A 14,585-nucleotide genomic window follows, 5' to 3' on the forward strand; every position below is an offset into this window, starting at 1 on the left:
GGTTCCTGTTCATACCATAATCTGCTTTTCTCAGCCTGTGGGAGGGTCAGCTTGTTTGTCTGTTTCTAATCCTGTACAAGCTGTAATGTTACATAATTTTGAGAGCACACTATGCCCCCTATTGGACAATTGCATGATGAATGAAAATGTACAAAGGGTGGATGTAAAGAATGTTATCTAAAGAGCTCGGGACACAAAGGGGTGAAGCAAGACCAGGATAGGAGGGGAAGAGCTGTGGGAATAATCATGGTATGGGCATGACGCACAGATCTCTACAGGTCACTATTACTAGCATAGCCTAAGCCTACCAATAAGCACCTGGGCAACTGGCAGAGATAAAAATAGGTCTGGTTGGTTTTGTGGGCATGACTTACTTGGACGTTTCTTTGTTTTGCACTATTCTTTTATCAATAGTATTCCCTGAAAATATGGAAAGTCTTTTTCTTCTGATTTGACATTTGCTAAATACCAACAGTGAAATTCAGATAAGAATTTTTCCAGAAACAGCGCCATCCTTGTCTATGGGCTTTGTCTGGTATTGCGGTTTTAAAATGTTTAGGACGGAGCTGCAATACCAGAAACAGTCTAAAGAGAAGAGGGGTTTCCGTAAAATGAGCAGACTATTTCTTCTATTCTCAAACAATCCCTTTAAATAAAAAAAAGCAAGTCTTACTAGTTAGAGTTTTGCTGCATGTGAAGCTTTGACTTTGCATTGGTCTTTCCAGACCCCAGTGGACCATGTGGACCTCTCTAGGTAAAGGCTTCTCTGAGCTTCCCTTATTCACTTGCCCCCAGCTCCATGCCTCAGAAATGTCTCTTCTCAGAAGCAAGGCCGAACTAAATGCACATTCATTTCCTCTGGTTTTGAAGAAACAGATACAAATTCTGCAAATATATATTGTTTGCAGCAAGTATGTATTGGCTGGCAGTTTGATAGAGTTTAGTACGTGACCCCCATAGATATTTCACCTTCAAAAATTGAGACATCTTTTTACTACTATCCTTTATTTCCAAATCCAGGTTGAAATCAATCTCAAGAGATACCCAACACCTTACCCAGAAGACTTAAAAAATATGGTGAAGTCCGTTCAGAACATGGTCGGTAAAGGAAGTCACAGTTCTTCTTTGGAAAATTCCATTCCAACGCCAACTGCAGAGCAGAATCTCAAGGAAAAATATGAACATAAGTGGCCAATGCCAACAAAAGAGATGAAGTCTGAGGTGATTCAAAAATATTTTCGGTGTTCTACATATGAGCCACTTTCTGGCCTTATACACATGAATTGAGTCACAGGCCCTGAGCATGGTGGGACAGTGAGGTCAATCACATGAATGATCGAGTAGGTTCCTACTCGTCACCATTCTGGCCAAGCATCCAGTTCCCTACGGGACACTTGGAGTCAGATGATAGTGTTTCATGGTGACCAATGGAAGTCATCTGCTTAATGTGCTTCTTGCATCCTCTATAATGATCCAAATTTGGTTATTTTTGGACATAATGGAACATTTGTGACTAAGAATGCCACATGTCATGTTCATTTGATGTTGAGGCTTAACGTCATGGGGTTGTATTCATGGTTGTTATCCCCACCTTTACCAGTTTATAGACTTTTTGTCACAGGCATCACCTATAGTTCCATAATAGTGTTTGGATGAGCGAATCTATTGCCTATAATTATATTTTATTACAGGTATAGGTATCGTGCATCCTCAGCACGTCAAACGATAGGGGGCTCACTTCTCTTTAAAGTCTTCAGCTTTCTAACCTTCCGTGTTTTTGATTAGTTTTGACGGGTTTTCAAATTTTTGCCTTTTTTATTGAGTCAGGCCGAAGTTAGAATTTACCTTACATGAGTGGGGGTGAAAATTTAGCTTCAGACGGGAGCAGCATTTCCGCAGATATACAATCCATTCCTACACAATAACATCTATAGCCATTTTCTGACAGCTTAAGTGCAGTCAATCATTCTTTGACAAGAGGAGTGAGACGATGTGCAGGGACTCATAGCCCCTCCACGTATGGTCAGGCCAGTGGGACATAAGGTAGTTGTCTACAAATGGGTAACGCTGTGAAGATAGGTCAATAAGAAGAGTTGAGCCGATACTAATATATATATATTCATGCATGGCTTATAATACTTTCTTAGAGGGCATGTTCATTCTTTGAATTTACAGAATTGATATTTTACAAATCAGGTGACTGCATGAGAAGTATTTAGGGGCGGTGAAAGCTTGTAGAGGTGTAGAAAAGTGCCCCCTTGTTTTACTATGTAACATGTGATATTATCTGTGATTATACCTGGTGTGAATTACCTTATTCTGACCTGATTTTGATTTTGTTATTTTATGCTTCCTCTGTTGTAAATTAACCAGATATTCAAGCAAAGTAACCTTGTTCTTGCATCAAAAAGATTTTGTATTTCATTATTGTTAAAGGGATGGTGTCACTAAGACAAACCCATATCCATATGTTCCATTAGGGCAGATGGACATCATAGAGGGGGGTCTCCTGCTTTGGACACCCATCTATTAGCCAGTGTAAACATCTACTCTGGCATACTCATCCCAGCCACCTTTTACATGGTTGACCATTCATTTCAATGGGCGGCATGTAACCCTACGGCCTCTATGTCTAATTCCCTATGTCATATCGGCTGTTTTCTGGTAGTTTCAGAAGCCCGACCCACAGCAATGAATGAACTTCACCATAAGACCAGAAGCGTTTCACCAATATTAACCTGCTAGTTCTCTACTGATCCAGTTACTATGAGGACTACAGAGCACCAATCAAATACAATCCTAAATAATTAATCTTGGTGATTGAGATCCATATGTGTGCTTAATAAATACATGGCAGATTTTCAGTGGATAATTTAGTGGGGAGTATTAAAAAGGTTGTCTCAACAAGACGACCCCTTTCTATATGTCCTAACTGGGCTCGGCACCACCCTTTCTTTACCAGAGTGAAGGGCTGCTATAAAAGAGCAGCTCCCGACCTGGCAGACTCATTTGAATCTGTATTGTGTAATATTGCATGTCCCCTCTAGTGGGCACCTCTGAGTAAATGTGCGGCCAGTTGCAACTTCCCCAGTGATCACAACTGATCGCTGTTGCGGCTTCCTTTTACAAACAGGTTATCTTGTTGAAACAATCTGTTTAAGTTTAGGCTTGACTTCATTGAAAATACATATATACAGCCATCACAATAAAAAAAAAACAGCAAAGGATAGGGCATGTCCTATTTTCAGCTTTTTATGGAGTGTGCTCGCATACTTTATATGGGAGCACGGCCCACAAATGTGAGTGGCTGTGCAGCTGTGATTACGGGCACGGTCGTGTGCATGGGGCATTAGACGTATATATTGCTATCCTAACGTTAGTTACACTTGGCTTTAGTGTACAAATTTCACTCCTAATTGTTTTACTTTATTTTCAGGTTTCAAATCGGGAACACAAGGAATTCCAAAAGACCCAAATATCTGATGTTGGAAACATCCGTAGTTATTCCCTAGAAGCCCCAAAGAGGAAAGAAAAGGAAGAACTTTCAGAAAGATCAGAGGTACCACTCTTCCCCAAAACAGTTAAGTATCCCCAAAAATGTTTGGACATTGCTTAATATTTTATTATAGAACAAATGAAGAATAAAACTATTAGGGTATGTTAACACGGTCTATTTACGGACGTAATTCAGGCGTTTTACGCCTCGAATTACGCCCGAAGAAACGGCTCCAAACCGTCTGCAAACATCTGCCCACGGAATTCAATGGGTCTTACGGTGTTCTGTGCAGACGGTCTTTTTTTTACGCGCCGCTGTCAAAAGACGGCCCGTAAAAAGACGCCCGCCTCAAAGAAGTGCATGTCACTTCTTGGGACGTAATTGGAGCCGTTTTTCATTGACTCCAATGAAAACCAGCTCCAATTACGTTCGTAAAAAAAAAAGAAAAAAACGCGTGCACTTTTCAAAACGTCTGAAATTCAGGAGCTGTTTTAGACTGAAACAGCGACGTAATTTCAGACGTAATTGGCGTTGCCGTATGAACATACACTTATAGTAGTGACCCAAATGAATGAGAATATAACTACTATAATACTGCCCCCTATGTACAAGAATATAACTACGGTAATACTGCCCCTATATACAAGAATATAACTACTATAATACTGCCCCTATATACAAGAATATAACTACTATATTACTTCTCCTATATACAAGAATATAACTACTATAATACTGCTCCTATATACAAGAATATAACTCTATAATACTGCTCCTATATACAAGAATAAAAATACTATAATACTGCCCATATATACAAGAATATAACTACTATAATACTGCTCCTATATACAAGAATATAACTACTATAATACTGCTCCTATATACAAGAATATAACTATTATAATACAGCCCCCTATATACAAGAATATAACTACTATAATACTGCCCCTATATACAAGAATATAACTACTATAATACTAACCCTATATACAAGAATATAACTACTATAATACTGCTCCTATATACAAGAATATAACTACTATAATACTGCTCCTATATACAAGAATATAAATATTATAATACAGCCCCCTATATACAAGAATATAACTACTATAATACTGCTCCCTATATACAAGAATATAACTACTATAATACAGCCCCCTATATACAAGAATATAACTACTATAATACTGCTCCTATATACAAGAATATAACTACTATAATACTGCTCCTATATACAAGAATATAACTATTATAATACAGCCCCCTATATACAAGAATATAACTACTATAATACTGCTTCCTATATACAAGAATATAACTACTATAATACAGCCCCCTATATACAAGAATATAACTACTATAATACTGCTCCTATATTCAAGAATATAACTACTATAATAATGCTCCTATATACAAGAATATAACTACTATAATACTGCCCCCTATATACAAGAATATAACTACTATAATACTGCTCCTATATACAAGAATATAACTACTATAATACTGCTCCTATATTCAAGAATATAACTACTATAATAATGCTCCTATATACAAGAATATAACTACTATAATACTGCCCCCTATGTACAAGAATATAACTACTATAATACTGCTCCCTATATACAAGAATATAACTACTAATGTAAGACATCCCCATGTACTGTATGATGTCTAGCACAAAGGCTCATAAGTGCTGTATTTATTGCTTGAACCCCAGTTGTCTTGTAAGGCATGCTGAAGCATAAGTGAAAGGGAGTTCTGATGTGGACCCTTTTTTCAGTACCTTGTCGTTCCCTTGAAAGTAGATGATGGCTGGAAGTGGGTGTCTCAACAAGGGGGACTTTCCATTATTATATTTACTTGTAACCTAAAAAGGGGATGTCCAAATGATATAATAATTTGCTAATGACTTTAGATGAGACTCTTCCCTGCGTGTTTATAAATGACTTGATCACATTTGTTCGTATTTATGTTCACGGAAAAATGCGGCATTAGGGGCCAATATTGCAAACGGGTCAAAAGTCTAAAAAATTTTGACTTTTGTGTTGTTTCACCCGCACTCACCACTTTTCCAAAAAGTGGGTGAAGTTTTGCAAACGGGGGCATGGCCACCCACAGCCCAATGCATTTGCTATAATTTGTGAAAATCTATGCCAGCTTCTGGGTGGCGTAGATTTCCTTCAGTGGCGCATAGACAGCCGAAGATGTGACAAATTTATTAAGAGGCATGCACCTCTTAACTATCGCATCTTACTACAACTTGATTATTATTAAGTATATCACAGTCTTAATAAATCTCCCACATAGTGTGTAGGAATGAAGATTAAGCCTAATGAATACATTTCACTAATTATTTCCTTTGGGAACAGGAAGGAACGCATTTGTCAAATGTATTAATTGCAGTGACAGCCTTAGATCGTAGGTGTTTGACTTCCCTGGGATAATAGCACTTTATGACTTCTGCCTAAAGTTACTTTGTCTCACTGCCAAGTGATTGAATATGTTTTAGGCAACAGACTGCGCTAAGCCCTTTCAAGAACTTCTAATGCCATTTTTGCCTTTCAGGAGCCCTTTGGACATCGCCCAACTGAAATGCGTATAGCTGAATTGCGTCCGTCATTGATAGAGACCCCTCTGTATCCACCAAAACTGTTGCTTCTGGGAAAAGATAAGAAAGGTATATTTATTATATGACTTTATTAAACATAATGTAGGGTACATCGATGATGTTTCCGTAACTCCCATTGAAGTGAATGGGACTGAGCTGCAATATGGCATGCAAGTGCAACCTGTGGACCAATGTGGCACTGTTTTTGAAAGAAAGCAGCCATGTTTTTGTACAAAGAGTGTCTTTCGTCCTGGAGGACTCAGCATGTCCATGCATTACACAGATTGCACATTGATTTCAATGGGAACTGTGTAATGCTTCATTTCACCCATGGTGGCGCTGCAGGGGAATAAAACATTCACAACAGATTCCTCCACCATTCTCTGCTGATCATTAAAGTAGAACCTAGTAAGACACCCTGTGCTGATAAACTAATCCCTAATGTACTTTTCTAATAAAAAGGAATGATATAAAGGTATTGTCCATGGCGGACAAATGATTTAATGTGTTTTTGAAGGAAAATCCGGCTTAAGCATCACGCCGCCTCTTTGTCATACAACAATTTGTGGTAAAACCAGCAACAGAATTGGCCCGATGTAAGTTTTTGTTGTGGATATTCCTTTTCTCTAATATCCAGGTAGTGATGAGATTGGGGCTTTTAATCGCACTTCGCAATGAAAGGATCTGGGAAAATGTTAAGTTATAAAGTTGGTTCACATTATCTCGCTACATCACATTTTTGTTTCTACAGAGTCCACAGATGAGTCGGAGATGGATAAGCATCATCATAACAGTGTGTCATCAGGGACCTATTCCGACTATTCGCCTTCCCAAGCTTCTTCTGCATCATCTAATGCGCGTGTGAAAGTGCAGATTACCGCTAAAGAGGCTGTAAATAGCTCATTGTGGGGTAACAGGTCTGTCAAATCCTTAACTCCAGTTACTGATATGTGCACAATAACAGAACAGAGAGGGGACATGTATAAATTAGCAGCAGGAACAGCACAGTATACATAACAATTCGACTTTTTACCCTATAAAAGTGCAAGTATGTTAAGGGATTGTTTGGAATTTAAGAAATAGGGTCTGCTTTTTTTTCACCAGAAACATCGGCACTCCATGGACTCAGTCTAGTATTCAAGTGAATGAGGCTGAGCTGCAATATCAGACTCAGCCTGTAGACAAGCATGGCGCTGTTTCTGGAAAAAAGCAGAACCTTCTCTGCTACCAGCATGGTACCAGTCATGTTTGCCTGTCTGGTTACTAGGGATACACTGCCTAACAATAGTACTGGAATGGAAATTTATATATATCTTCTCTCTCTGTTTTTGTAGACTGACTCAGTCCTTCCCACAACCTCTTGAAACAAAGCCATTGCTGAGCCAGAGAGAGACAGCACCTATAGGAAATCTGCAGCAGCGCAATGACCGCCAGAACCTCAATGACTCATTCACCGAAAACTGGAACAACAGCTCGCACTATGACAACACCGGATTTGTGGCTGAAGAAAATACAGCAGAGAACGCAGGAGGTAATCCAATGCTGTCTTCAAAATCAAGAAGCACATCCTCTCATGGAAGGCGGCCATTGATCAGACAAGATCGAATTATTGGAATACCATTGGAGTTGGAGCAGCCATCATCACAGAGAAACTCTCAAGAAGCAGATGTTTCACCCGGCAATCCTTGGCAAAACTGGACACGGACTCCGAGTCCATTTGAAGACAGAACAGCATTTCCTTCTAAACTTGAAAACACCCCCATCAATAGTCCCTTGCCGGAACGGAAAGACCATAAGCCACAGTCATTAGAAAACCCAAGCACATTCTCTTCAGGCCCACCATGGGAGTTTCATGACACCAGCTCTAATCGGAGCATGGGAAATGTATTTCCACATAGCCATTGTCGTCCAGAGTCTGCCAAAAATACCATGTCAATGAGCAAAAGTACTGAAAGACTCTCGCCATTAATGAAGGACTTAAAGACGGGCAGGTTCAAAAAGTCTCAGAGCATAGACGAAATAGATATTGGGGCATTCAAAGTGTACAACATACCTTTACAAAACTATGATCCAAGAAATATCATGCAAAGAAGTCATGACAGACCAGACTTGGGTATGTTACAAGAGCAAAGTATGTCTCGTAGTCAGTCGGTGCCAATGCTTGATGATGAGTTGTTGGGTTATGGAAGCAGTCGAGGGCAGCAACAAAAAATTACCACTAAGAAAGTCTACCAGTTTGACCAAAGTTTTAACCCAAAGGGTGCAGTCGAAGTAAAGCCAGAGAAGAGAGTACCTCCTCCTTTTTCGTACAACCCTGACTACTCCTCTCAGCAAACAAAGACAATGGCAAAAGATCTAATCAGCCCGAGAGCCTATAGAGGATACCCACCCATGGAACAGATGTTCTCCTTCTCTCAACCTTCTGTTAACGAAGACTCCATTCCTCCTCAGTTTACAAGTCAAGGATCAAGACCAGGGTTCTTGAAAAGGGCAGACTCATTGGCAAGTGCCACAGAGATGTCAATGTATAGAAGGGTGAGTGAGCCACATGAACTTCCACAGACTGACCGGTATGGCAGGCCTCCGTTCCTTGGGGCAATGGAACGCCAAAGCAGCATGTCAGTGGCTGAATCTCAGTTTGTAAAGAGAAATGGTCGCTATGACGATGATCACAGCTCCTACCCAGACATGAAGTCTCAAGGAAGCAGTTATCAAGTCAAAACTCTGACGCAGAGACGGCCATTGTCTGCAAGAAGCTACAGCACTGAGACCTATGGGACTGCTCAAACCCGTCCTGTTTCTGCTAGGCCAACAATGGCAGCACTGCTTGAAAAGATACCGTCTGATTACAACTTAGTTAACTATGGCGACAAGACTTCTGACAGTGACATGAAGACAAGGCAGAATCAGGGAAAAGTAGACGACAGCTGTAATAAAATGCCGCCAGACTGGAGACAGCAACTGCTTAGACACATAGAAGCTAGAAGACTGGACAGGGTATGTCTTCTTAATCTAATATATTCATATTTTTGCATGTTAGATATCAAGATAATTATTCGTTAGCGTTAAAAATTGCCAAGCCAAGTTCTTCTCATTCTAGGCAAGACAACAGTGTAATGTCCTTGTTACCAATACCGGCTATACACATGAAATAATTGTTGGCCGAACACTATTTCTCTCTACTCCCCCCATAAACATGCACAGTTGGTTGAGCGTACATGTTTATATCCATGGGGGGGGGGGGGATAAGACACTGCCAGACCTCTCCTTATCGTCCATGGGAACAAAGACTCCCACATATTGAAGTCCAACATGCCGATCCCTCCCCTACGACATCTGAAGCGTCAGGAAGCCCCCATACACATAACATTGTTAGTCATTCCTGCCGAAATTGAGAGATTTGGCAAACTTTGCTCGTATGTGTATGGCCAACTTAAGTCTTTCTGCTCCTGTTGAGGTTGATGACCATACAGACAGGTTTTATAGGTTATATTAATCCAGATTGCAGGACTATTGACCAGACCAAACAGGGTCAGGGGTTAAATTATAAGCTATTCTTCTTACAAGATCAAACTATTTTATTTAAAGCGCACTTCCTTCAACTCTACTAAGATTAACATCATTCATGATTACAGATTTGTTCCTCTTGGAGGTCCAGGTCATAGTCTTCTTGATTTAGAATATGAGCGTTAGCTAACTATAGACAATGCAATTTTGGATATTTTTGGTGGGATCTACTGAAAAACCAATTGGGCACTGGCATTCGTTTTTCTTAGTGGTTAATTTTCATAGGAGTGATTCAGCCACAGGTGTCTGGAAGCTTTCACCACCTCTCTCTTCATTGGACTATTATTTGAATTGGGTGATAACTGGAAACCTCACAATGTCTGGTGAACATTTTTTTTGTTTATATCTAAGGGCAACTTTAATACTGTTCAACCTTTATGCTACTTTAACTCTTTAAAAAATTTCTCGGTGATTTTTGTTTTTCAGTCTCTTGTAAACCAAAGTGATTCTACCATCTGTACATTTTTACATTACTCTAGATATATCATAAAGTTGGTCATATGCAAATATGACACTCATTGTGTTATACACAATGGCAGCAAAAAGTGACCTAAGTATACAGTTAGGTCCAGAACTATTTGGACAGTGACACAATCTTCATGATTTGGGCTCTGCTCCCACCAAAATGGATTTGAAATGAAACAACTGAGATGCAATTGAAGTTTAGACTTTCAGGTTTAATTCAAGGGGTTGTACAAAAATATCCTGTGAAACATTTAGGAATTGCCGCCATTTTTCTACACAGCCGCCTCATTTCAGGGGCTCAAAAGTAATTGGACAAATGAAAAAATGTAATTATTTTTTTAATACTTTGTAGAGAATCCTTTGCAGGCAATGACGGTCTGAAGTCTGGAACCCATGGACATCACCACGCGCTGGTTTCCTCCTTTGTGATGCTTTGCCCGGCCATTACTGCCGCTGTCTTCACTTGTTGCTTGTTTGTGACTCTTTCTGCCTTAAGTTTTGTCTTAAGCAAGTGAAATGCTCGATCGGGTTGAGATCTGGTGACTCGGCCATTGCAGAATATTCCACTTCTTTGCCTTATAAACTTCTGGGTTGCTTTCACAGTTTGTTTTGGGTCTTTGTCCATCTGTCCTGTGAAGCGACGTCCAATCAACATGCTGCATTTGGTTGAATCTGAGCAGAAAGTAAATCCCTGAACACTTCAGAATTAATCCGGCTGCTTCTGTCTTCAGTCACATCATCAATAAACACTAGTGACCCAGTGACTTTGGCAGCTATGCATGCCCATGCCACCACACTGCCTCCACCATGCCATCACACTGCCCCCACCATGCCACCACACTGCCTCCACCATGCCATCACACTGCCCCCACCATGCCATCACACTGCCCCCACCATGCCATCACACTGCCCCCACCATGCCATCACACTGCCCCCACCATGCCATCACACTGCCCACACCATGCCATCACACTGCCTCCACCATGCCATCACACTGCCTCCACTATGCCATCACACTGCCCCCACCATGCCATCACACTGCCCCACCATGCCATCACACTGCCCCCACCATGTGTTACAGAGGATGTTGTGGCTTTGGATCATGAGCCGTTTCAAGCCTTCTCCATACTTTCTTCCTCCCATCATTCTGGTACAGGTTGATCTTAGTTTTATGCTGTTCCAGAACTGGGCGGCTTTTTTACATGTTGTTTGGTAAAGTCTAATCTGGCCTTTCTATTTTTGAGGCTGGTTAATGGTTGGCACCTTGTGGTGAACCCTCTGTATTTTCTCTCATGAAGCCTCCTCTTTATGGTAGACTTAGATACTGATCCACCTACTTCCAGGAGAGTGTTCTTCACTTGGGTTTTTTTTCATCATGGAAAGGATTCTGCGATCATCCACCACTGTTGTCTTCCGTGGACGTCCAGGCCTTTTGGAGTTCACGAGATCACCAGTGCGCTCTTTTTTTTTTTTTTTTCAAGAATGTACGAAACTGTTGATTTGGCCACTCCTAACATTTGTGCTATCCCTCTGATGGATTTTTCAGGCTAATGATGGTCTGTTTGACTTGCAGTGAGAGCACCTTTGACCTCATGTTGTGGGTTCACAGCAACAGCTTCCAAATGCAAGTGCTGCACCTGGAATAAACTCCAGAGCTTTTACCTGCTTAATTGATGATGGATTAACGAGGGAATAGCCCATGCAGCCCATTAAATAAGCTTTTGAGATATCTGTCCAATTACCTTTGGGCCCTTGAAAAAGAGGCACCTACATATTAAAGATCTGTAATTTCTAAACCCTTCCTCAAATTAGGATGTGAATACCCTCAAATTAAAGCTGAGAGTCTGCACTTTAAGCCCATATTGATTATATAACTGTTTATTCAATATGTTTTGGTAAACAGCTAAAATGCCAAAACTTGTGTCACTGTCTAAATAATTCTGGACCTAACTATATTTTTGAAGTATGGAGAGAATAGAAGAACATACAGAAACCAGGCAGATGTTGCCATGGTTGGATTTGACTTCCTAGTACCAGTGCTTTAAGACAGGCATGTCAACAACTTGTCCTACGTCAATGGTCTCCAACGTCTGGATCCATGACTGTGATTATTCTTGGAATATCGTAAAGATTTATATGTGGTTGAATAATTCAGAATGTTTCTTTCACAGCAGGACTTTGTGTCGTTCACCTATAATATCTTTTACGAGACATGGATATATACAGGGGTCCATAAAGGGTCACCCAATTTGTTGAGCCAGGTTTGGGGGATGTAGGTTTCTTCTGATGACCAGCTGAATCTGAACAAGTGGACTCTCTGTCTCTCAGCATCTCTTGCCGAGTACTTATCACTTAAAGTTCTCTTGGTGATTCTGCTCGACCCAGCCGACAAATTCAGCCGGCACTTGGTGGGCTGTACAGTGGGCAATTTCAGTCGTCACAGGCTTAACCCTTTAGTACAATCTTTTGGTTGACCCTGAATGAAGGGACACATCATAAGTTCTAAATTGGAGTTAACAGCTGGAACCTACACCAGTAAAAACATGAAATTGGTTTTCAAATTTGAGAGATGCCTGTGTATATATGGTTACAGGAACCTCTAAGTGCCTGTATATTGTAAACCAACTCCGTGCCAACCATGCAACATTAAGATGGAGTTACTGTGTTGATCCTTAACAATCCTGGAGGCGTGGTATGTTAATAATATTATACTTATTGGTAAATGTTAACAATACCGATATATACTGATACGTATATTAAACAAGCTTTACATTGTTCTCAGAAGACAAGAAGGGACAAAGGGAGAACAATATGATCAATGAGTTTTGCAACAATTCTCAAAATGTTTAGGTCTTTTAAGAAGTATAATATTATTTTTAAGGCAAAGTATTTCTAAGCTTTATTATCAAGACCTGAAAGAGACAAATGCTTCAAGAACTCTTTGATAGGTGTGACTTTTCATGCGCATTTAGTCATTATCCTGACCATTTTACTAGAATATCTAAATAATGTTACCGCCAAGATTATAACAACTATAACACTCCTACCTATAAAAAAGATAGAGCTACGATAATACTGTCCCCGATGTACAAGAACATAACTACTATAATACTGCCCCTATATATAAGAATATAACTACTATAACTACTGCCTCCTATGTACAAGAAAATAACTACTATACTACTGCCCCCTATATACAAGAATATAACTACTATAATACTGCCCTTATGTACAAGAATATAACTACTATAATACTGCTCCTATATACAAGAATATAACTACTATAATACTGCCCCTATATACAAGAATATAACTACTATAATACTGCCCCTATATACAAGAATATAACTACTATAATACTGCCCCCTATATACAAGAATATAACTACTATAATACTGCCCTTATGTACAAGAATATAACTACTATAATACTGCTCCTATATACAAGAATATAACTACTGTAATACTGCCCCTATATACAAGAATATAACTACTATAATACTGCCCCCTATGTACAAAAATATAACTACTATAATACTGCCCCCTATGTACAAGTATATAACTACTATAATACTGCCCCCTATGTAAAAGAATATAACTACTATAATACTTCCCGATATATACAAGAATATAACTACTATAATACTGCCCCTATATACAAGAATATAGCTACTATAATACTGCCCCCTAAGTACAAGAATATAACTACTATAATACTGCTCCTATATACAAGAATATAACTACTATAAGACTGCCCCTATATACAAGAATATAACTACTATAATACTGCCCCCTATGTACAAGAATATAACTACTATAATACTGCCCCTATGTACAGGAATATAACTACTATAATACTGACCCCTATGTACAAGTATATAACTACTATAATACTGCCCCTATATACAAGAATATAACTACTATAATACTGCCTCCTATGTACAAGAATATAACAACTATAATACTGCCTCCTATGTACAAGAATATAACTACTATAATACTGCCCCCTATATACAAGAATATAACTACTATAATACTGCCCCTATATACAAGAATATAACTACTATAATACTGCTCCTATATACAAGAATATAACTACTATAATACTGCCCCCTATATACAAGAATATAACTACTATAATACTGCCCCCTATATACAACAAAATAACTGCTATAATACTGCCCCCTATATACAAGAATATAGCTACTATAATACTACCTCCTATATGCAAGAATATAACTACCATAATACTGCCCCTATGTACAAGAATATAGCTACTATAATACTACCTCCTACGTACAAGAATATAACTACTATAATACTGCCTCCTATATACAAGAATATAACTACTATAATACTGCCCCCTATATACAAGAATATAACTACTATAATACTGCCTCTTATATACAAGAATATAACTACTATAATACTGCTCCTATAT

The 14,585-nt window shown here is 39.2% G+C and overlaps 1 protein-coding gene across 8 annotated transcripts in view; it reads left to right on the forward strand.

The window, feature by feature from the left end:
• LRRC7 (leucine rich repeat containing 7) overlaps positions 1-14,585 on the forward strand; it is a 286,473-nt gene that overhangs the window by 218,929 nt on the left and 52,959 nt on the right. For 7 of the 8 annotated variants that reach the window (XM_075832825.1, XM_075832822.1, XM_075832823.1 and 4 more), the window contains 5 exons: positions 1,021-1,221; positions 3,437-3,580; positions 6,071-6,182; positions 6,865-7,030; positions 7,448-9,110. In XM_075832825.1, the coding sequence (XP_075688940.1) occupies positions 1,021-1,221; positions 3,437-3,580; positions 6,071-6,182; positions 6,865-7,030; positions 7,448-9,110 (2,286 nt within the window). The remainder of the gene's footprint in view (positions 1-1,020; positions 1,222-3,436; positions 3,581-6,070; positions 6,183-6,864; positions 7,031-7,447; positions 9,111-14,585) is intronic. The other variant, XM_075832829.1, reaches the window with a different exon arrangement.

This window comes from Rhinoderma darwinii, chromosome 7 (assembly GCF_050947455.1).
Source record: "Rhinoderma darwinii isolate aRhiDar2 chromosome 7, aRhiDar2.hap1, whole genome shotgun sequence".
Lineage (NCBI taxonomy): Eukaryota > Metazoa > Chordata > Amphibia > Anura > Rhinodermatidae > Rhinoderma > Rhinoderma darwinii.